Source organism: Sitodiplosis mosellana, unplaced genomic scaffold (genome assembly GCF_009176505.1).
Source record: "Sitodiplosis mosellana isolate CC-2019 unplaced genomic scaffold, AAFC_SMos_1.0 Smas_scaffold_1, whole genome shotgun sequence".
NCBI lineage: Eukaryota > Metazoa > Arthropoda > Insecta > Diptera > Cecidomyiidae > Sitodiplosis > Sitodiplosis mosellana.
This window is the reverse complement of record NW_022595244.1, coordinates 21,277,846-21,299,155: the sequence shown is the minus strand read 5'-3', so window position 1 is coordinate 21,299,155 and position 21,310 is coordinate 21,277,846. Positions and strand designations below refer to the sequence as shown.

The 21,310-nt window shown below is 37.5% G+C and overlaps 2 protein-coding genes across 6 annotated transcripts in view; both read left to right on the top strand.

Moving 5' to 3' along the window:
• Positions 1–1,429: 1,429 nt before the first annotated feature.
• Positions 1,430–6,555, top strand: LOC129568534 (uncharacterized). Its single transcript, XM_055446579.1, has 8 exons — positions 1,430–1,530; positions 1,823–2,108; positions 2,689–2,914; positions 3,005–3,168; positions 5,036–5,161; positions 5,271–5,715; positions 6,021–6,253; positions 6,385–6,555. Exons 2-8 carry the CDS (start codon positions 2,097–2,099, stop codon positions 6,553–6,555), a joined length of 1,377 nt encoding a protein of 458 aa, XP_055302554.1. The 5' UTR covers positions 1,430–1,530; positions 1,823–2,096.
• A 1,227-nt stretch (positions 6,556–7,782) lies between these two features.
• LOC129567454 (dopamine D2-like receptor) overlaps positions 7,783–21,310 on the top strand; it is a 149,667-nt gene continuing 136,139 nt past the window's right edge. For 4 of the 5 annotated variants that reach the window (XM_055444368.1, XM_055444360.1, XM_055444351.1 and 1 more), the window contains exon 1: positions 7,789–8,422. The gene's annotated coding sequence lies outside the window, so the exon portion shown is untranslated. Of the gene's footprint in view, positions 8,423–21,310 lie in introns of all 5 variants that reach the window. The other variant, XM_055444332.1, reaches the window with a different exon arrangement.

Here is a 21,310-nt window from a genome sequence, read left to right as displayed (position 1 = left end):
TGAAGAAAAATGAAAAACGAGCGCGCGGGAGCGCACGAACATGCGGCGAGCAATAAACCATTTTTTGCTGATAAAAACCCACTCACACTACGATCACTTTGCATACATATATCCCCATCGTGCACTCATTATCAGAAGCGCAGCTACAGCAGTAGTAGCACCGAGATGAGATTCTTGTTTGTTTCGGAGAAAAATCATGATGATACGGACGCATTGGACCATGTAATCAAGATCAAGCATGTGAAAACAGAACTGCAAGAAAATCCAATCAACTAAACATGATGTTATCACAATTACTTAACACAACAAACTTATGATAATAATATAATTCATCAAGAAGAGCAAATATTTGAGCTCTATTGCAAACTAAAGTTTTTTTTTCGGTCCCTGTGTGTGTGAGGGCGCGCTAAAAAAAGCATATTGTGTACTACTGCGAAGGCGAATCGACTATCTGCGGTCACGGTGCAATGTCATTCTCCGAATCATTCAACCATTAATCTGTGTCGAAATCTTACCACACAGCGAGAGCGCACACCCGCTCCAACGGCAATGTGCAGTTGTGCACACACTGTGCACTTGCAACGAAACATCTTCAATGGAAATCCAATTTATTCCAAACACCGATGTAACACAGATGTTCGATGTAATTCCACCAAAAAAAATTATCCATAAGTTTGTTCGTTCGTTGGTTTTTTTCTTTCTTCTCTTTCATCTCTGTTTTCGGTCGGCGATGCGAGAGATAAAAAAAGGGCGAACAGAAAAAAAAGAAAAAGAAAAGAAATCGAATACTATGCCGTTTATCGGCGAAGCAAATGCAATATTTTTTCCCTTCTGTTTAGCGTGTTTCAGTGTAGCAGATCTCGAAAGAAATTCGCAAAATAGTGATGCTTGATTGCAACGATCCCCACACTTATGCATACACAAACACTCACACCAGAGGTTTAATTACAGTGCGAAATTGAATGTTTCTGAAAAATTTCTAATTCACGCCGGTACTACCTTGAAACTCTCAAGCAATCTGCATCATTAACTTCACTTGCATTCTGCAGAGAGACGTGGAGAGAGAAAAAACAAAGTTACTAGTACAACCGAAAACGATGAAAGCCAATTTCTCAGATGCGTTGTTGTGTTGTGTTGGGGAGATGCGAGCGCTGAGTAAGAGAAGGCAAAAGAAAACAAAGAAAAACGATACATAAAATCGAATGAAAAATACTCTTGCTCGACTTTTAACCAGTCAAATTGCACATACACATACACGTGAATTTCGCTCGCTTAGACAGTGTTAGGGCAACTGTAACCAAACGCTATATATAAACAGGCAACGTGAAAATTTCACTTTCAGTGCATCGTGTGCATTTCATTCGGTATTTACAGAAAAAAAAAATATTTTTCCACTGTCTCTGCCAAGTGCAACGCAACAAGTGAGTGTCTTATGTCACACAAAGCCACACGAAACAAATCAAATCAAACCGAGAAGAAAAAATTAATAGGAAAATTTTGCAAAAACTTTTCGTGCGTCCGCATATTTTTGTGAGCGAGTTTCTATTGTGCATTGAAATTGTGCGCGTGGTGTGGGTGTGAGAGTGTTCATGGATAAGAACAACAACCAATTTTACAAAATGTCTAATTAAATATTCCTGGTTTTTATGCGAGTGACCAGAAATCGTTTGGAAAATTGTCAGTTTTTCAAACAATTTTTGCTTTCGTTTTGTCTCGTTGATAGTTTGTGCTTTGATGTGTTTGAGTTTATCTTTTGCCAGAGAAAAAAGGTTTCGTTCGTTAATTGCTTGCACTAATTATGTTTTATTTCTGTTTTACAAAGTTTTAGAATTCAAAAGTGAAAATAGTTGTGTGAAGAAGAAGGAGAACGGAGAACGGAGAACGGAAAGGAGGTGAAGGCAGATGCAACATACACTCATCGAGCTTAGAATGAAAAGTGAATTAGTACATGCGAGTGAAAATTGAGAGTTGAAATAAAAAAAAAAATCTGAAGAAGAGAAGAGAATAGTGCGGAATTTGCGAGAAAATCGAGCAAACAGTGAAAACCCACAACAAAGAGAGTTAAAAACTAAACCAAAGCACATACAAAAACAATTATGATGTTCACGGTATGTGCCTCCCTCGTTCATGTTTAAATTTTTCATTCTGATATTTTCCCTCGTTGTATCGCAACACTAGAGCGATAACACAGTTTATCTCATTCGTATGGTGGAATTGGGAATACGTGCACGATGCAATTGGTAAACTTTACATGTTGGCCACGGTTTTTAATGCGAACGCAAGCGGTCGTAAAATCAAATAATAATTACTCAATGGATATTCGTGTGGTTTACCGTTCCGGTAATATTGACTCGGTTTTTATTCGGTGGCCTAATGGAATAATTACAAATTAATCCGATAAAGCCCATCGAGAGAACCAAGCGCTCGCGTGCTCTCTCTCTCTCTCTCTCTCTATCGATATCAGTTAAACACAGTGTATCACATTAAATATTTTCAATCACAAACATTTATTGCCACCATCGCGATTAAATTCCCTAGAACCAATTGAAATCGGATGTTTTTTGATTAAATGTTCGATCATTATACTTTTATGAGCGCGCCCATGAACATTTTTTCCCTCTCTATGAAGTGAGATTTGAGAGCATGTTTTTTAACTTTTCATATTTGTTTCTTTTGACACACACACAGAAACAAATTATACTCTTCGCATCGATATTTGCGATTATTTGTGCATCAAAAGAGCAATCAAGTGAAGGTGGATTTGTTGCAGCCGAGAGCAATCATATTTATAGTCAACCAATTCAAGATAATATCGCAGCTGAATCGGAAGTGGCAAAACGTGGTGCGGCCGTAGCAACAACGTCCACAGCCACCAACAATGAAAACCAAGGGCAGAGCTCACCGGTTGATGTTGGTAAGTTGCATGTGAATCGTTAAAACGATTTTTGGTGGCATTTTTTTCTTCCATTTTTGTGCTGGAACGACATTTCCACTTTTTGTGTAGGTACAAACAGTGGTTCGGGATCAAGTGGTGTGATTAGTTTCAATACACCAAACAGTTTCCAACAATTCTTTTCACCAACATTCGGACAATTTGGACAATTCGGACAATTCGGAGGACTTTATGCAGCAGCTTTGCTCCCACAATCATCCACCAACAATCCACAGGTATTGAACTCGAAATTTGTACCATCCCGAGAATGGAATAATTATTTGAATGGCCGCAATATTTTCAATTTAATCGTTTGAATGCAGCGCGTGGGATCGTCGATCGGAATCGATTTTTCGCTCAGGGTATTGCAAATACACACTCATAGGTCATTCAATTCGCTTGCAATTATTTATCTTGATGGAAATAGTTGTGCAACAAAGAATACAGTAGATGAATGAGGCGCGTCACATTGAATTACATTTTCATTGGAGAGAAAGAGACGGAGAGAGCGTCAATCGAATGGAATTACTTACGAAGTCTCTTGGTCACTGTTCACAATCAAAATGACGTGATAACTCAAAGCATTCGGCTAATGAAACGAATTGAATCATGAATGAAAAGCAAACATGAAGCCAAAGTGTTCTTTTATTCACAAATTGCGCTTCTCATTTGTCTTGATTACGGCAATTTTCTCATATCAGTTCTTGTTGAAATACAACAACAGCAACGAAACATTGCATCGTGTTTGAACACACACACAAAAAAACTACTCCAAATCGTTTGCATCGAACTTTCATTTAGCGCGATTAAATGCACCTATTTTTTCTGAACGAAAATGAGTTTTCGTACACGGCAAGTAGTGGAGATAAAATAATATACAAACAAACACACACACACAGCCGTTGTGTGCACAGTGCACAGACAGACGAGAGTCAATAACCTTGTCATCACAAATCAATATGAAATTCACATATTCCGTAATCGGTACAAACTGATAAATATCATCGCGTGTTGCGTGTATTACATGAAAAATGAAGTCGATTGGAGGTACGCAAATTCACGTGCTGATCTCCTGTTGTGCGGCTGCTGCAGCATGCCACAGACGATAGCATTTATCGAACGTAATAGAAATAACTGGTTTGCTATACATCACATCTCGCATAGACACTCGATGAACTTAAACGTGTAAAACATTATACAATTTCGTGTTGCGCGACGACGTTTAGCGATGCAGAATCGATGCAATTGCACCATAAACCGGTTGCCATGGCTTTCTTTGCCGATTCAAAAAAATATATAAATAAATAGAAAAAACAACAGATTTTCCATTATCGCCGACATAATATGACTGTGTGTGTGTGTATGTGATGAACTCTATATTGGTTGAATATCGTTTATATGGCTGCAAAAAGTTATTCAACTTTAACATTTTCCAGTTACTCAATGGTTGTGGTCCATTTCTGTGTGAAAAGAAAGACAAAACCACAACAAAAATCACACAATTCTTGCCAAAATGCATTTTTAGAAGTTCATAAAACTCGAATCTATTGAATTTCAAATGAATCGACCCGCAAGCGATACAAAAGGCCCAAATATGAAAACAATGCACACATTACACGCATGAAATGTAGGCACGAAATGCGTTGTCCCGAAAACACTTTGGAGATTTTTCGCTCAATTCGTTGCGCTTCGTGATTGCATTAGCTGCATGGCATGGTTTATTTTTTTCCCTTCTCTCTACTACAGATCGACTCAAACATGGAAAGTGAAATGTATGCATGAAATCATAAGAAAGGTCCATAACTGATGCATTAGAAAATCAAACTCAGTTTTTTTTTTCTGCAATGCTCTCTTTCTCTCTGTTGCAATCAATTGTTCAATGAACACAATAACGAACGCTCAAACCATTAATGATACACACATGTGCTCATCGCATGAATCGATAATGAAATTGAAAAGATCGTGCTGCGTTTAGCAAAAGTTTCCAATGGAGAGCGAAAAAAAAACGAATTCACCATTTAATTTTTATGTTCCTAATTTTGTACGTTGTTGCTTTTTTCCCTCTCTTTTTCTCTTTCTCTCTCTCTCTCTCGTTTTATAAAGATTTTCTATGTGCGTGCACCATCACAATACGTGACTCCAAGTGGTGTTGGAACGATTAAACTGTCGTACACATCGAATTCTGCACAACCTCAGACAACGGTGCAATATGCTTCAACAACGCCAAAGGTAATGTATACAGTGAACCGAACCAATTCGAAACCAACGCGAACACTCACACCCAATGGACTCGAAAGTGAAATATTTAAAATGTTATCGATAATTTGCATTTCAATAGGTTGCTTACGCGATTGCACCCAACCAACAATACCAATTGGCTATTGCAGCCACACAACCAAATCCATATGTATATTCACCCGTTGGTATTGCCAGTCCGTACACAACGAGTGCCTATACAAATCCCAACAGTTACTCAACGGCAACAACAAATAATGCTGCCTCTGCTCAATTACCTGCCGCTTCGCTGCAGCAGGGTCAAATCATCCCGTACACAGCATCCTCGAATGGCATCTATTTGACTTCATCACAATTACAGCAACTGGGCTATGCTATTCCACAATCGGTTGGCGCTCCAGCCACTGCTCAACCATACACATACACGACAGCAACACCGATTTTGCCCAGTGTACCCAAAATTGGAACGACCGTGGTCACGCCAACAGCTGCTGCCTACTATTCGGCCGCACCAGCAAGCCAAGCATACCAACAAACACCCACATTCCGTAAGAATCATCATTACATTCGCATTTCAGCATATACAAAAGATGATTAAGTAACGATTGTTGTAAATATGAGCACTTTTTTCGAAGATTTCCATTCGTTTTTGGTTATTGAAAAGGATTCTTCTTACCATTTATCACTTTTGAAGATTTCTTTCTTTGTTTAATGAATAATTTTATACCACTTTTTAATCTAAGATTTGATATAATTTGACGCATCTTTCTTATTGAGATTTTTTGTAATAAATTTTGAAATGTGTGCATTTCGATTCGATTTGAACCATTTGCTGTGTTTGTCATCGATATAGTTTCATACCAAAATGCTGGATTGAATTATGCAACTGCACAGAAACTAGTGGCTTATCCAACATATACTCAAGCAACATATCGTCCGATTGTACCTCCAACACCGGCAACGGCTTCGTCAGCTTATACAAACGCATATATCCAACCAACCGGAGGCGCTCCAGTAAAAGTAAGACACAATCAACAACGAATAACAAACAATCGAACCAATTCGATTCACATCATTTGCTCACATGTTTTTCCTATTTCTTCTAGTATACCTTGGCCCAGCCAACGGGTTACTATACCCAGGCATCAGCATACGCACCAAAAGTGGCATATGCTCCAATAAGTGCGACATCATCGACACCACAATTCGTTTCTCAGTTCCAACACAGTGCTAGTCAAGCCATCGCAGCAGCAGCAGCAGCTCAAGCCCCAAATCCAAACTACCAGTATGCAACATCGCAATTATATCAACCGTCATTGTCAGCGGCGAAGTCGTATGGGTACACACAAATACCAACCGCACAAAAATACTTCTACGCATCATCGTAATGAAATAGAACGAAACGAAAGAAAAACAAAAGCAATCGAAATTGTTGACTCAAACCGAATTGATATTTTCCAGATTGTCACATAAATTAACAAAATCGCGGAAGACGAGAAAAAATATGCTAATTCAAACCAAATAAAAAAAAAATCGTTCTATACGCACTCATTTACACACACAAACAAAAAAAAAACCAACAACGAGATTCGAGAAATAAATGAAGAAATTACTCTCACTCATCTTAGCATCTAAGAATTAATTAATTCGCAGCAAGCAACGGTTCTGTATTTAAAAAGAAGAGAAAAAAAAACAAAGAAAACAAAATGAAAATATGTAATTCGGTTTATATTCTTGTCTTATATAAAAGTTAAGTAGAACTGAGACTTTATTGTTTTTAGCTTGAAACTAAACTTGTATTACTTCAATCTTTGTTTAAAACAGAATAACGTTCGAATTCGTATGTTTTACGTTTAAGTTTAGGTAGATTGAGATTGTTTTTATGAATTGAATTGTAAACCGATATGATGTTTCGTGAATAAATTTTTATAGAAAGCTCTGTGAAAACACCGGATAGTGTTTGGACGAAGACCTGCCGATTAGTTTGATTTGTCTTCTTTTCGATAATAACAATGAAAAATAATGTTTAAGATTCTCATTGAATGGAATTATTCACGTCCTCAACTACTTCAGTGTTTCACATCAGTTTTGATCAAAAATGTCCACAGATTCTCTGTGGAGAATATTCCTTCACATCGAGGTTCTCCTTCGAGTTCACCTGCGCATGCTCTTTACCCCTTCGCCCATTTCCAGTGCTGAATTCAACAATTCGTAGCCGTAACAGAAAATCCTTCGTTGGATCGTAGAGTTAGCTGTTATAAGCAAAATTCATTGAAGCCATGTGCTACTGTTATGGTGCTACCCCAATTGAAAGCGATGTGCGTGATAACGCAGAACGCCGATTCGCGTTTGTAGCTGGCTGATAAGCGGTTGGGTGAAAGCGCGGTGGCGTCATCGGCTCGCACCAACAGCAGCAGCAGCAACGACAGCAACAGAAGCCCACAACCATTGAGCAGATGTTGCTTGCCTGTGAATACAAATACCGTGTAAGCTTTTTTTTCGGCACCGTGCACATTCAGCATATATCCTTTGTCGTGTTGGATAGTGTAGTGCTGGCTGACTGGCTGGCTGGCTGGTTGGTGTGCATACTTGCCGTCGTCAGTTTGTCTACGGAATACACACGATCCACATGATATCGAATGAAAGCAGTGAACTCGCATCAACATAATCAGTGGGGCTGAATACGCCGCCCAGATAAGATGTGTTGTCAAGTTATCCAACACACCGTGCACTTCAAAACGGGGTTAACTCCAAATTCAGTCCATCATCATTGGGAAAACACAATCAACGTGGCAAAAATGCTTGGAACATCACTATTCGATTTAAGCGATTGAGCCATTTTCAAATGGCCATATTTAATGAAAAAAAATCAAAGCTAGAATTTATTCAGTTTCTGATCAAGAAAAACGTACGCCAGTTAGTGTGAGTTTGAAACCGAGATAACATTGATACGGTAAAGTTTGTTAAATAAGAATACGGTAAGATACTATCGTTTCTGTTCCGCAGACATAAATTCGAAGTGAAGTTACAAGAAAATTTAAAATCCAAAAGTCCAAAAAAGAAGAAAAGTTTTTTTCGTTAAAGAAATTGGTTACAAGCAACATTTTATTAACTTGAATTATAATATCCGATTGTGAAATCAGTTGCAAAAAAAAAAAGATATTTCCAAAACAAGTTGTGCCGAGGAATCTTCTGAATTTTAAGTAGATTTTGTGCGCACTCAAGTGAATCGGTTGGTTTGTTGAGCACGGAAAAGTAAGCATTTCAACATTTTACTTACTGTTTTTTTTTTGTTTATGTGTAAGAATTCCAAAATGAATTTCTGCATAAGAGTTTGTGCTACATTTTCTGAATATTGTTTTTTCGCGCGCCGTTGCGAGGGTGGGAGTTCGAAGAAAACAAGCAGTTTGAGTTCAACGACGAACGAATTTGTATATTCAGCTTAAGTAATTATTTCGATTGAGAGCGCGAGTCAAAGTTCGTAAACACGAACCGATTCTCCGAATCTGGTTTTCGATAAAATCAGTTGGAAACGTGAATGGCATGAATAAATGAATCAATAATCGGAAATAATTCCGGCGCACTCTTCGAAATTCGTGTCAGACAGTTTTCAAGATGAATCTCAACTTCGTCGACTTTTTGCTGCATTTTATTCATTGGATGTGTCATGTCCAATTTTGAGCTGATATTCGACCAATCAATATTGAATGAAGAAAGAAAGAATCAGTGTTATCGAAAAGGGAAAAAAAGTGCACAGGCACTTATCGACAGAGCCAAAGAGAAAAAAAAATACGCAAAATTAGTATGGGTAACAACAGTGTCCTGACGGTAGTGTATAAAAGAGGGACATAAAAATTGTGCTTAGCAAACCGTGCCAAGAGCCATATGCTATGTGTGTGTGTATGTCTTACACATTTAGCGTGACGAAGCAGAACAGACCGATGTTAAAACAAAGACACACACAAACCGAAAACGAAGAAAAAACACGACAAGAGCATTTTCTTTCTGCAAGAACGACAAGATAAATAAAAAAGAATCAAAAGCGGAAATTAGAAAATTAAATTTCATCTTGTTGAATTCGGTTCGTTCATTTTGTTTGTGTTTATTTCTCTGTCTCTCTCAACCTTTCCGCCTGTCTTTTGTTGTTGTCCAAGTTACAGTAATTTTCCAGATGATGGCAAACAAACAAACTATAGACGTCGTTGGATAAAATATGACAACCATGTACCAAAATATACAACAATCTAACACGCAAAATCACAAACACAAAAAACACCGAAACGAGAAAGAGGAAAAAAGGAAAAATGTTGACACACACACACACACCGACGATAATGCCGTCACAATTCGCATATTTTTTGTCTTTTCTTATTTTCTGCTACAGCAATTTTGAAAAGTTTACATCTCGCCGCTTGTCGTGTGTTCTACTTACATTTCGATTGTGCGACAGAGAAAAAAAAAATGAACGGAGACATAGGCACGAAAAGAGAGAAGAGTACAGTGGTGCTGCTATGCAAGATCTATTCTTGACATTCCATTCTCATTATTGTTGAGCGTATTCGGTTGGGTGCGGAAGTGACCGCAAAATATTTTGTGCCAATTTATTCAGTAATTCGATTGGCCTATCATTTCAATTGGACTATTGTTATGATCTCAAAAGCGGACGGTTCATTTGCGAAATGATATCGCTGTGTCTGATATTTTCTGTGTGTGTTGAGGGCCACGACTCGAGGCTTACAATTAATTTTCTGATCATCAAAATCACAATGACTCGGTGGAAAGTTTCATAAAATCGAAATAGGCCTACACGCCTAATCATACAAAACAAATGGCACAAGATAAGCATGACAAATGACCAACACGGATGTATATATGTATGCACAAATGGATTAGAAGAGAGACAAAAAAAATTACTCCAGTGATCTAGAGTCACTGCGAGACTAGAAAGATGCGTCGCATGAAAAAAATGCGTTTTTTTGTTTCAACAGTATCCCGTACAAAGCTAAGTAAATTAACCACAGCAGCTCACATAAACCATGCATAAAAGTTGAAAACGAGAAGAAAGGCAAAAAATGATACACACACACACACACACACTTACTCATACACGATGCGAAAACGGGATTATAGAAGATAAAAATGAAACACGAGACGATGTCGATTCGAGGTAGAATGTAAGTTCTGCTTTTTTTGTGTCCGTTTTTACCTTGGCGTTCCGTTGGAATGGTGCATATTTTTTGTTGTTAGAAAAACGACAAAGTGGATCTGTTATCATAGAAGTAGCAAATAGGCGACACTTATGAAAGAGAAAAAGAACAATGATGTGGACAAAGAGAATGAAACGGAAAAATGGAATCCGTACGGTTTTTTACTCTCTCAACTTTCTTTTTTTCGGTCTTTCTCTCACTCATTTTTTTCAGTGTACTTTTGCAATATTGCCCTTGTGTCCGTTATCGTTATGGTCCCCCGATCTCGCTTTTGCACTCACATTCTTTGTCAATGAGATGGTGCGCATCATGCAACGGTGTCAATGAAATTTCCATGGCGCTCATACTGCTACACGGACAGATGCTATGGTTAATGGTATTTATTACTTGGCAGTTTGTCGGAAAGAAACTCAATTAAGCATACCCACCTTCTCTTCCATCGTTGGTAATCCAGGCACATAAAAGAATTTTCTGTCGTTGCCTTCGTTCTCTTTCTATCTTTCTTTCTCTCCCTCTCTTTATCTCTCTGTATTTATGCTACTCGTAAAATAAGCTTTGGGTGTGTGTATGTGCCATTGAAAGCCCATTCAAATTAGTTATGCTCTACATCTGTCTCCATAACACTTGTTTAGCTGCCTTTTTTTGCTTGCGACGTTCCACTGTCCTCTCATTAAATGTCTAGCTCAAAAGACGAACGCAATGTGAAATAGTTGCATGATTATAAATATGAAGAACTAACTTATCCCCATACACGGGGCATCCCAAAATTAGTACATAATCCAGCAGAAATCCTTTGGCTCGCCCGACGATGGATTGCATACGTAATTAAAAGGAGTTAACCGGTGCACCATTTTATTTATTTTTTGGGATGAATACACTTTACACTCGGCAAAAAAAAAGCACGAACGCTCTGGCATTGTTCCCTTTTTTTATTTCAAAAGAACTGAAGCACTCCTGTTGAAGGATAAGTGGTTCATTGACGTGAAATATCTCTCTTTCCCTTTTTCTAACTCTATCGCCCGTTCAGAGTAATTGAAACATGATTCCAATCACATTTTTAAAAAGGTTTCGTACAAATTAAAAGCCTTTCTTTCTTTCTTTTCTTTTGAATCAGTTTAATTACGACGCTAAATCGCGCTCCCAAAAAGTTCAAAGTGATTGTTGCCCACGTGTTCAACTGAATTAGTTCGGACGAGTTGGACGATCGATGGCGATGATAAGAACACATTGAAAGGACAGTCTCCCGATTCAAATTGATAAGAATGAACGACAAAACTCAAACCATGACCATTACGGTGAATGCTGCATCATGTTTACATTCTGTTAGCAACAGAAGTACGAAAAATGTGCTGACAAATGACACAAAAAATAGACGCGTGTTCTGTTCCAGCAGAATGACATCGATCTTTTTCTAGTTTATTTCTTTCTCTTTCTCTTGCTGCTGTCCTTTTCATACGGAATGCGAAGAGAAAAAATCCTCTAGCCCCAACGTGCAATTTGGCCGATGATTTTCGGAAATTAGCACATCGTTCGTGTTGTCTGCACAAGATAGTCACCGCACACACTGTTTTATCAATATTTTATTCCAAGATAGAGATAGAGCGAGAAAAAATGAAGCTACTATCGTTTTTAGATTAAATCTTCTTTAAATTCACTTAACTTTTTCGTGCGGTGACTGAAAAGTAGCCATTTGCTCGAGCTTAATTCGTCTCGACTGCAACGAGGTTTGCGGTGGAACTACATTAATTTAATCACCGACGCAAAATTATCATTTCAATAACACTACGTGAGGTAACAGATTTCGAGCATTAAAAGTAACCCAACCTAATTTACATTCATCTGATTAAAATTACCTACTTTATTATGCAGTCTAATGGCAAAGCGTAATAAATTCTGTGCTATTTTTGGTCGCAACATGCCCGACTCGATAATGTGTCGATGGTTGTAATGGAGTGCAACGCTATTATTTTTTTTTAATCTGTTTTCCACGTTCGTTCTTTTCTATCGCTTGCAATGCGTTTCATTTTAGTTGGATGCATCCACCTGAATTCCGTATCTGCAGGCGGTGAATAGTGGCACTGTCACATCGAGTTATTGTGCAAACTTTACAATGGCAACGAGGGCAATAAAGCTTTCAAAGGGACATGACACAAAAGACAATGGTGTCATAAATTATTCCCATGGAATTTTCGATAAAATAAACACAATCATAAAGTTGCAACCAGTAAATGTCCATAATTTTTAATTAGAAAACATCCTCCCCGTTCCCGTTGTAAATAGTTGGATTCATGGCATGGGTCGCATCAAAAGAGAATGAGAAAAAGCACATAAAGTTTCTGTACATTAACCGGACGAAACAACAATGGGGATATTTTACAGTCAAAGTTTTGTTACCCAGTTTTGAATGCAACAACAACAAAAAGCGGGAAGTATGCAACACAAACAGACTAATCACAGGACAACATGAGGTTTTTCTATCTCGTTTTCTCGTGCAACTTTTTCTTCATTTCGATACGATCAGTTTTGATATTCGAACAGAACCACTGAACTACTGCAGGTGAATTTCCATTTACGGAAAGTGTGGAATGTTGAAAAGATGGTCAAACAAAATGAAAAATGTGCAAAATCGCTCAGGAAACAGTGTGTGTGTGTGTACCAAAACTACTGTTACCATTTTTTTTTACCTATTTGGTTTAACAAAAAAATCCACTTAAAATATTTCGGTCAGTCTCTTTCCGCTGACATTTTTTTTCAGTTTAGATAAAAAAAAGCATAAATTTTACTTTTCACGTATTCTTTACGTGTTTAATGCGAAAAGCATATTATTCGTTTTGCCTGCAAAAAGTTGGATTTCCAAAGTTCACTTATCAAATCCCCGCGGAAAGTTTGAGCATGAAGCGCATAACACAGTTTTGACATTTCCCAGCCTCAAAATTCAGATAGGTTTGTCAGTTTGATTAACACGCAAGATAGCAATTAAATGCCTCTTGCAAAACTATTCAGCTGCTTTCTGGCACAAGTGGCACACAAACATACCCACACTTACACCCATACAGCCGAATAATTTTTCCTCATTACAGCAAATAATAATATGCGCCGTTTTAATTGAGTCTGACATCAACTTTCCTATACGTTGCCACATTTTCGTTAAGACCATTTATTAAAACTTATGCTTTTCGTTCCAATTTTTCCGTGTTTTGCTTCACTCTTACTTTCCCTCTCACATACACACTTCCACCCCATTCTCATTTTGATTGCACAACACCAATTTTCTTGTGCAGCTGAAGGGAAAGTTTGTCGCACCACATTAATATTATATTCGAAAATATGGCACTTGTTACATGCACTTGTCTAATAAATACATGCACCGAAAAGGGGTAACGAAAAACCAGAGCGACACACACACACACACACACGCATGAGATGAGTCTCGTATGGAGACCGACTACACCAAATATGTCGTATTTGTAGAAGGAAACTCGTTAAAGGATGTACTTTTTCATTTTTCATTCTCATTCGAACGGAACGAGAAAAAAAATCCCATTTGAAGTTGTTCAAGTGGCAAATCATTTCGAAAAGTTTTTCTAGTTAGTTAGCTCATCCTTGGGATGCGAATTATCTCTCGACAGCAAATGTGTAGCAATGACAATCATATTTTGTCGGTGGAGACGCTCGAATCTCGACGACTTTTGTTGAACTAACGAACGAACGAAGGAGCGAAAAAAGCAGCAGCAAAATAAAATCAAACTGAAAAGGAAAATAAAATCGGAAGATGAAAAATTATTACAGCGCTTTAATGAAATCGATAGTTGTGGTAATAGAGTATCTGTTTTTATGATGAATCCTAAAATTGAAATCATCATGATTTTGCTCATTTATCTATGATATATAGAATGGTTGTGTCGACGGCCTTCGCAATTCGATATCATTCGGAAACATTCATTTTCCAAATAATGAAACAATTCGTTAGTTTCTGTCATGAAAATATACAGCGTTGATTTTTCTCCGCCATAGCAAACAAATAATATTATAGCAATTTTTACAGGACGAGCACCGCCCACGCACCGTCTCATTCAATTCTCCATTGTGATTTCGAACAATATAGTTTACATTACTCCGGAGAGAATCAACGATGTTTTATGGTTGTTATTGACAAATTACATTTAAAAAAAACAGAAAAGTTATAAAGTTCTCGGCGAATAGCCCGAAATTGTTGAAAATCTCTCTCCATCAACTAATAACTCGGTTGCAAACAACTAATTTTAAAGTTTTGTTCATTTTGAAGTTTCGGAAACTGATCCCGACGAGCGAACTTCATTAGCTTTGTTTACTGCTTCACACGCGCGTATGTGTTGTGTGGCAATCGAGAGATATTCAGCATTCTAGTCGAATTGATGAAGGCTCATTTACCTGGAATCGCGCGGTGTTAAAAGTTCAAATATTTGTTTGGATAGACATAATTGATTAAAATGTTGCCGCAAATGAAATAGATGACACACACACAAAGAAAAGAAATAATTTCACCGACAGAAAGTGGAAGTGAGAGAGGGATAAATGGGCAGTTAGAATAGAGAGGACAGTTGACACCTTTAGTTAATGTTACTTTAGTACATTTGACAAGAGCCCAGAAAAATCAATTTCCATCGAGTTGTGAGATTTGGATTACTGATTCAGAATTATCTAATCGACTGCTTTTTCGGTTAAAAGTGATTTATCTTTTTCACCGTGAATTCCAATGCGGCCAATGATGAGGGAAAAACGCCTCTCCGTTCCAATCCAATTGAGTGAAATCAGTAAGTTGTCAGACGAGGGCTGCATGTTTTTATTGTATATTCGATTGTGTGTGTGTGTGTATATATATCATTCGATGAACTCAACCATTCTCACAGATTGGAATCTATCGGATCAAACTCGAGCGAAGAATAAAATGGAACACAAATATCGAACTGCGTGTATACGAATGCGAAAGAAGGAGGGAGAGGGAGAATCAAAGCAACAATATGTAAATCAGGTGCGGCTTAAATGAAACGGCAAGCTTTCTCCCAAAAAGATCACATTTATTCAAAGAGCCAATGAATTTTATTACGAGAATAAACATCAATAAAGCAATGAAAAGGTTGCCGAATAAACGAGAAAATCAATACGAAGTTTTGCATGGGGTGCTCACAACTTTCAATTCATATACACAAAAATTCATACATACATGCATTGTATAGATTATACGCTTATTGGGGAGTGGAATCCCTTCATCGATGCCAATGATGACCCGAATATCGTGTGATGCTGGCTGGTATTGATAGTGGAAATCCGAAAATGAAAATACATTACAATAACAAAAATAAATACGCATTCATATGCACATTGTGTATTGCGTTGCCGAACATGCCACATTCTCATACACACTCACTCACTCACACACTCACTCACTCATTCGCTCGGCCTCGATCACCGTTTTAAATTTAGAAGAGCCGAGCCAAAAAATGTTGGTTCGGTTTAAAATTATTCTCGTTCATCGTTGTCCCAATATTTGTGTTTGGCTTGCAAGTTCGTCGTGTTCGGTGTATGTTGTTTGTGTTGTGAGTATAGTAAAGCGCACCGTGATCAAATCGAATTCAATCCTGTAAATAACAACAACAGCAACAACAACGACAACAAAGTAATGTACATGTTGAAATTGACCACTGGAACGGAAATGCGCGCAATCGTTCCGAATCCGAGACTCATTCATTCTTTATACTCCTGCAGCACCATTTAGCTATATGTCCCACGAAAAATCCAAACAGAAATAGTCCGAGGCAGGAAAAAGCAGCATCAAAATGTCGAAACAGAAAATGAGATGAAAAGGAAAATGGACGAGTCTAAGGTACACAAGTTTATAAATAAAGTTCTGTTTGAAGAGCTATGGCAATGTCTATGTTACTCATTGAAAAACAAAAGGCTAAGGGTGACACCGATTCTTTGAATCAATTTCAAACTATAAATGCGCCGTGAATGCACACCGAGAGAATGAAGCACAGGGTGAACCGCTGTCCACGAATAGTTTTGCGACTGGAAAATTTAATTTTGGTAAAAATAGTCGAAATGTGTGGGTAAAAGTAAACTTAATATCCATAAGTTTATTTTCCAGCGAACCCATGTCAACCTTGAGTAAATGATGATCATTGTGAAAAGATGACCCTGTTCAGGAAAAAAAAAAAACCAATTCCATCGTTATTCAATCGGAACTCTTTACGCCAATCACTTTTCCCTTTGCCTTCCAGGCACTTAAAATGCAAAACGGAAACAGCAATCGATCTTTTTTCGAAAATCCCGTCTTGAGCCAGATTCCATTGGCTGTGGCCGCAGAGAATATGCTCGAAATTGAACATATAGCCTGTTTTTGGTTGAATGATGAAAATGAATTTTCGGGCTTTTGGCCACAGGATATCTGGTTTTCCAAATCGCATGCAATTAAGTTGAGTACATTGAAAAACCCGTCAACATTTCTTTGACATATTTAGTCCACCTACACCTCCAAAGAACATACACAAAATGAGAACGTTCATGAAGAACGCTTAACTCCATACGATTTATTGTGTGTGGTTGCAACAAAGAATAGCGGCTATTATCCTGATACATCCATCTGCATAATGCAATTGCTAAGATACACCACATACATACCAGTTTGGCCGACTACAACGCATGCATTTCGCTGTCGTGGGTGTCTTCTTCTTCTTTTTATTCGTTGTTCTCTTGTGATGGTGTTTCTCAATTGTCTACATTTTTCATTTGGCTAATTTATAACAGGGATATTTCCTCTTCAATTTCCGTTTTTGTCTCTCTCTCTTTTTTCGTAACATTATATTGCTCGATGGTTATTATTACTGAGTTGCTGTCTTAAGGAAATGGATTGTTCTTTCGAGAGTTTGCCGAGAATTAAGCGAAAAATCGAATTAAATTTCAACCGCTGAGGAGAAGCGAAAAAAGAGAAAACCCGCCCGCTCGTTCTCTCACCCTTGCTCTCTCTCTCTCTCTCTCTCTCTTTCGACACAATTGTATTGCATAGTTAAGTTTTAATGGCAGACATTAAATTATGTGTGGTGGCATGGATATAGTTTGAACGGGTGTCGAGGAATTTACAAAAAAGGCCAGCCAAAGCAAGAACCGCTTGGATTACCAATGGGTTGAGTCACACCGAGTTAAATGCATTCGCTAAAATTACCGAAATATTTTAAAGTTCGTAATTTGGTTTCTCCCTCGGAGGAATAGGTAATTGCTACATTAGTAATTCAACGAAATCATATTTAACAATGTTGCCGTTCTCTGGCATTTCTACTCTTTCTCTGTTTAAAGTCATTGAATCGTGGATTAGTATTCAGTTGAAAATTTCACTTTAACTGCACAGAGCGCTCATGTACACAAACACAGAAAAAGAAAAAAACCACGAGCAGAAACACTTAACTTTTAATTCCTGAACAAAAGTTCTTTTCGCGTTTTCGACTTTTGTCTGAATGAGAGTAATTTAATTTATTTCGTCGTTTATTAGCTGCGATAATGTTTTCCGGTGGAATTAATGGCAACACTCTTTTCCACAGTAAAAAATTTACATTCGCTCGTTCGTTCGTATTAATGAATCCGCAAACAGATGATCGTCGTAGTTTGAATTGCTATAACTATCGCTTACTTTTTGATTAAAATCACCCACATTCGAAGTAGCTGCCACGCGTGCATTGTATGTGTGCCCGACTGACTGAAGATCGTTTGAATGATTTGGTGCCAGAGGGGAGGCGGATTGAGGGAAAAATGAACTTCGAACACATAATAATATGCATGCTGGCAAGAAACATTCTTAGAAAAACTTATTGTAAATTTCGAATTAATTAGCGGCTGGCAACATTAGTATTAACCATGTTCTTGAGATGGATTGGTCTTTTCTTCACTTGTCAAGTATTCTCATTTACGATTTACAATTTAAATTACATCGGCGAAACCAATGTAATAATACAATCCAGTCCGGGGAAAATGGAAGCGGAAAGCGAGTAAGTTTGAATGCGATTTTGCCATTGAAATAAGGGCTTTTCATCTGCTTAAGATTTCAAGCAAAACATTCATTTGTTTACAAGGAAGCGACTCAGCAGCACCCTCCCTTGTTCGTTCCACTTGTTCGCATTAATTCCGCCACAAAATACAAACCGATGTTAGCACAAAAGAACTACGTAACATAACAAGCTGCCTACTTCAATATACTTCGGTTGTACATATAGAAAAGCTCCAGTGGCAACCAATGGTAGGAATTAAAATCACAAGAAATGGAAAAAAATCATCATTTTTGGATGTAAGTCGTGCGGATCGTGTACAAGTTTTTCGTGATGGTAAATGATATTTTTTCTTCTCTTCGCCCGCTTACATATAAATGAAATTATTGTTTTCAAAGAGAGGTAATAACGCGAGAGTGAATGCTAAACACACAATAAAACGTGACTGTAGTATAGCATAAACAAAGGCGATATTGTCGTGATGGAACGTACGAAAAGAAAAATGAAGAAGAAAGAGAAAAATATTCTAATAAATTAATGTAATAGAGCAAGCATTAAAAAGCTACTTAAGACCAAATTGGTAGAAAGAAAACGAAATTTGAAAACCGTATAAAGCATTCACGATATTTGCTGTTTCTTTGCAGCCCAGATAGCTTATTTGATCTTTTCAATAACCTCGACATTTTAACTCACTTCGTCCGAAATTATAAAAATTTGTTTCTTCTTTTCTTGAAATGAATTTTTACGATTTTCTATCTTTAATACCTCAATAAAAGATATCGAACAATAAAAAGAAAACATAGAGACATCAATAGGCAAAACGAAATGGGCCTTTTCAGGGTCTTTTACATTTTCACAGTTTATGACACGGATGAATTCATTCGAAGAAAATTCCAATTTACTCATAAAATTTATCCGCAGTTTTCGCAGTAACATTCAGGGTGTGCGGAGAAGCGAATTCTTTAGCACAGCATACGCAAATCACTTTTTTAAGAGAGAGTTTCCGTTTTTTGTCTTGCAAATGGTAACAACAATAATTACATAGTCTCTTTTGTAAATATACACTGTTTCGAATCAAGATAAACATTCATATAAACAAGCGATATCAATGTTTTTTATGGTACTGCTTCGTTTGCCATCTTTTATGCTACCAAACCTAAACTATAACTTGGCGGCAATTGTTATGAATTATGGCTTTGTTGGTGGACCTTTTATTTAAAATGCAAATTCCTTATTTTCTCTCTCTTAAGCTTTGGACCAGTGTCTACTTGCCTATGAGAAAGCTTGCAGTTGTTAAGATTTTTTACTCCGATATCATTTCTCTCGCTCTCCTTTCCACTCTCTCTCGGTCTTTCTCGGCTGTTTACTTTTGTGTTGTAGCACACAGAGTCCGAGTAAATTCTTGGAACTGTGTATTTACACAGAGCCAAAAAAAATGCCGCTTCCTGGGGTTTCAACATAATCAATTTGAGGAAAAATGAATTAAGAAAGAAAAACCAGTTTGTTGTAAACTTTTTATGCGTGTAGAAAATATTTTCAGCTTTTTCTTTCAATTTTCAGACTTCTACGGCATAAAGCACTAACGAAATGATACAGAAATGTGTTTTTTTCCTCATCGCTCATATATGTATATCCTCGATTCGAAGAAAAGTTTTTTTTTTTGAAGAGAAAATTTCTTGGAAGAAGAAATGAAAATGAATGAATATCAGAATTTATTCCAAACAAGCAAAACGCGTGCGCTCACGCAAAAATTAATCGATGAAGAGAAGTGTATTACAATAAAAAGCAATGAAAGCCAATACACCCAAGCGTGGAATGGCACGCTAAAAACAACAACAAAGTACGAAAAATACGATTTTATCAATGTAAAATTGCGTGTACCGTGCTATTATTCTCGTTGGTATTTGTGCGAAGGGAAAAGTAGCGGAAATGCAAAAGGTGGATTTTTCAATCAGCCAGCTACATGGTATCTCGGAATGTTGCCACAAAATTTATTAATATTCTGCGTATGTGTACATAAAATCGATTGAAACGATAGAAAAATCCATGTGATGTAATATGTAGTCGTAAGCAAAATTACATTGGCACAATGGAATGGGCACAGCGAAATGAAAATAGAAGAACAGGAGCAAAATGAATTAAGACTTGAGGCATGTGTGACATGTTTGTATTGAATACGGTGCACGGTATAAGCAAACACATACACATCGCCATGGATTGGGGCATGATATGGCCTGGTTCATTTCATTGTTTACGCATTTCATGTGTTACAACCACACACACACATACATACACTCACAGAGAAAGAAAGAGAGAGCGAGAGACACACTCAGGAAGAGGTAGATATTGGAAATTTCGGGGTATTTACATAATTTCCCAAATCGATGGATCTCTTAGACACTTCAATATGAAGTTTCAACACCGTGCTCTACATTCGTGCGAATTCATTCGTGTTCATAATACGTGAATGCGTCTTTTTTTCCATATATGCGCTGTTCCGTTTGGGGGAAAATCGATTATTTTACGCCTTTTTTGAGGCAGCACCTGTATGTAAATACGAAGCCGAAAAAAAAACCAGGGCACACATAAAAGTGTGAATTACCATCACCATCATCGAGCGGTTGTTCGAAGTGAGTTCGAATTTCTTTGTGATGAACCATCTTCCGAACGAACGATTTCCCATTACGGTGATCGGGAGCGAGCGAGAGTTAGAGAGTTCAGCCGACATGGAAGCAATAGATAAGAGTTTATATAGGAAATTATATAGCTTTTTCAAAGCCATATTAGGTGAATCATATATCCGTGCGCTAAGAACCAATTCAAATGACGCGACAGAGAGGAATCATTTTCCATGTTTTTGCGTTTTATGCCAGTTTTCATGTGTGTTCAGTGAGTTTCACTGTTCACATACACACCAAATT

Coding starts and splice junctions, on each gene's coding strand:
- LOC129568534 (XM_055446579.1), top strand. Junction 2,915..3,004: donor GAGCTCACCGGTTGATGTTG/GTAAGTTGCATG, acceptor CTTTTTGTGTAG/GTACAAACAGTGGTTCGGGA. Junction 6,254..6,384: donor TTCACATCATTTGCTCACAT/GTTTTTCCTATT, acceptor TTCGTTTCTCAG/TTCCAACACAGTGCTAGTCA.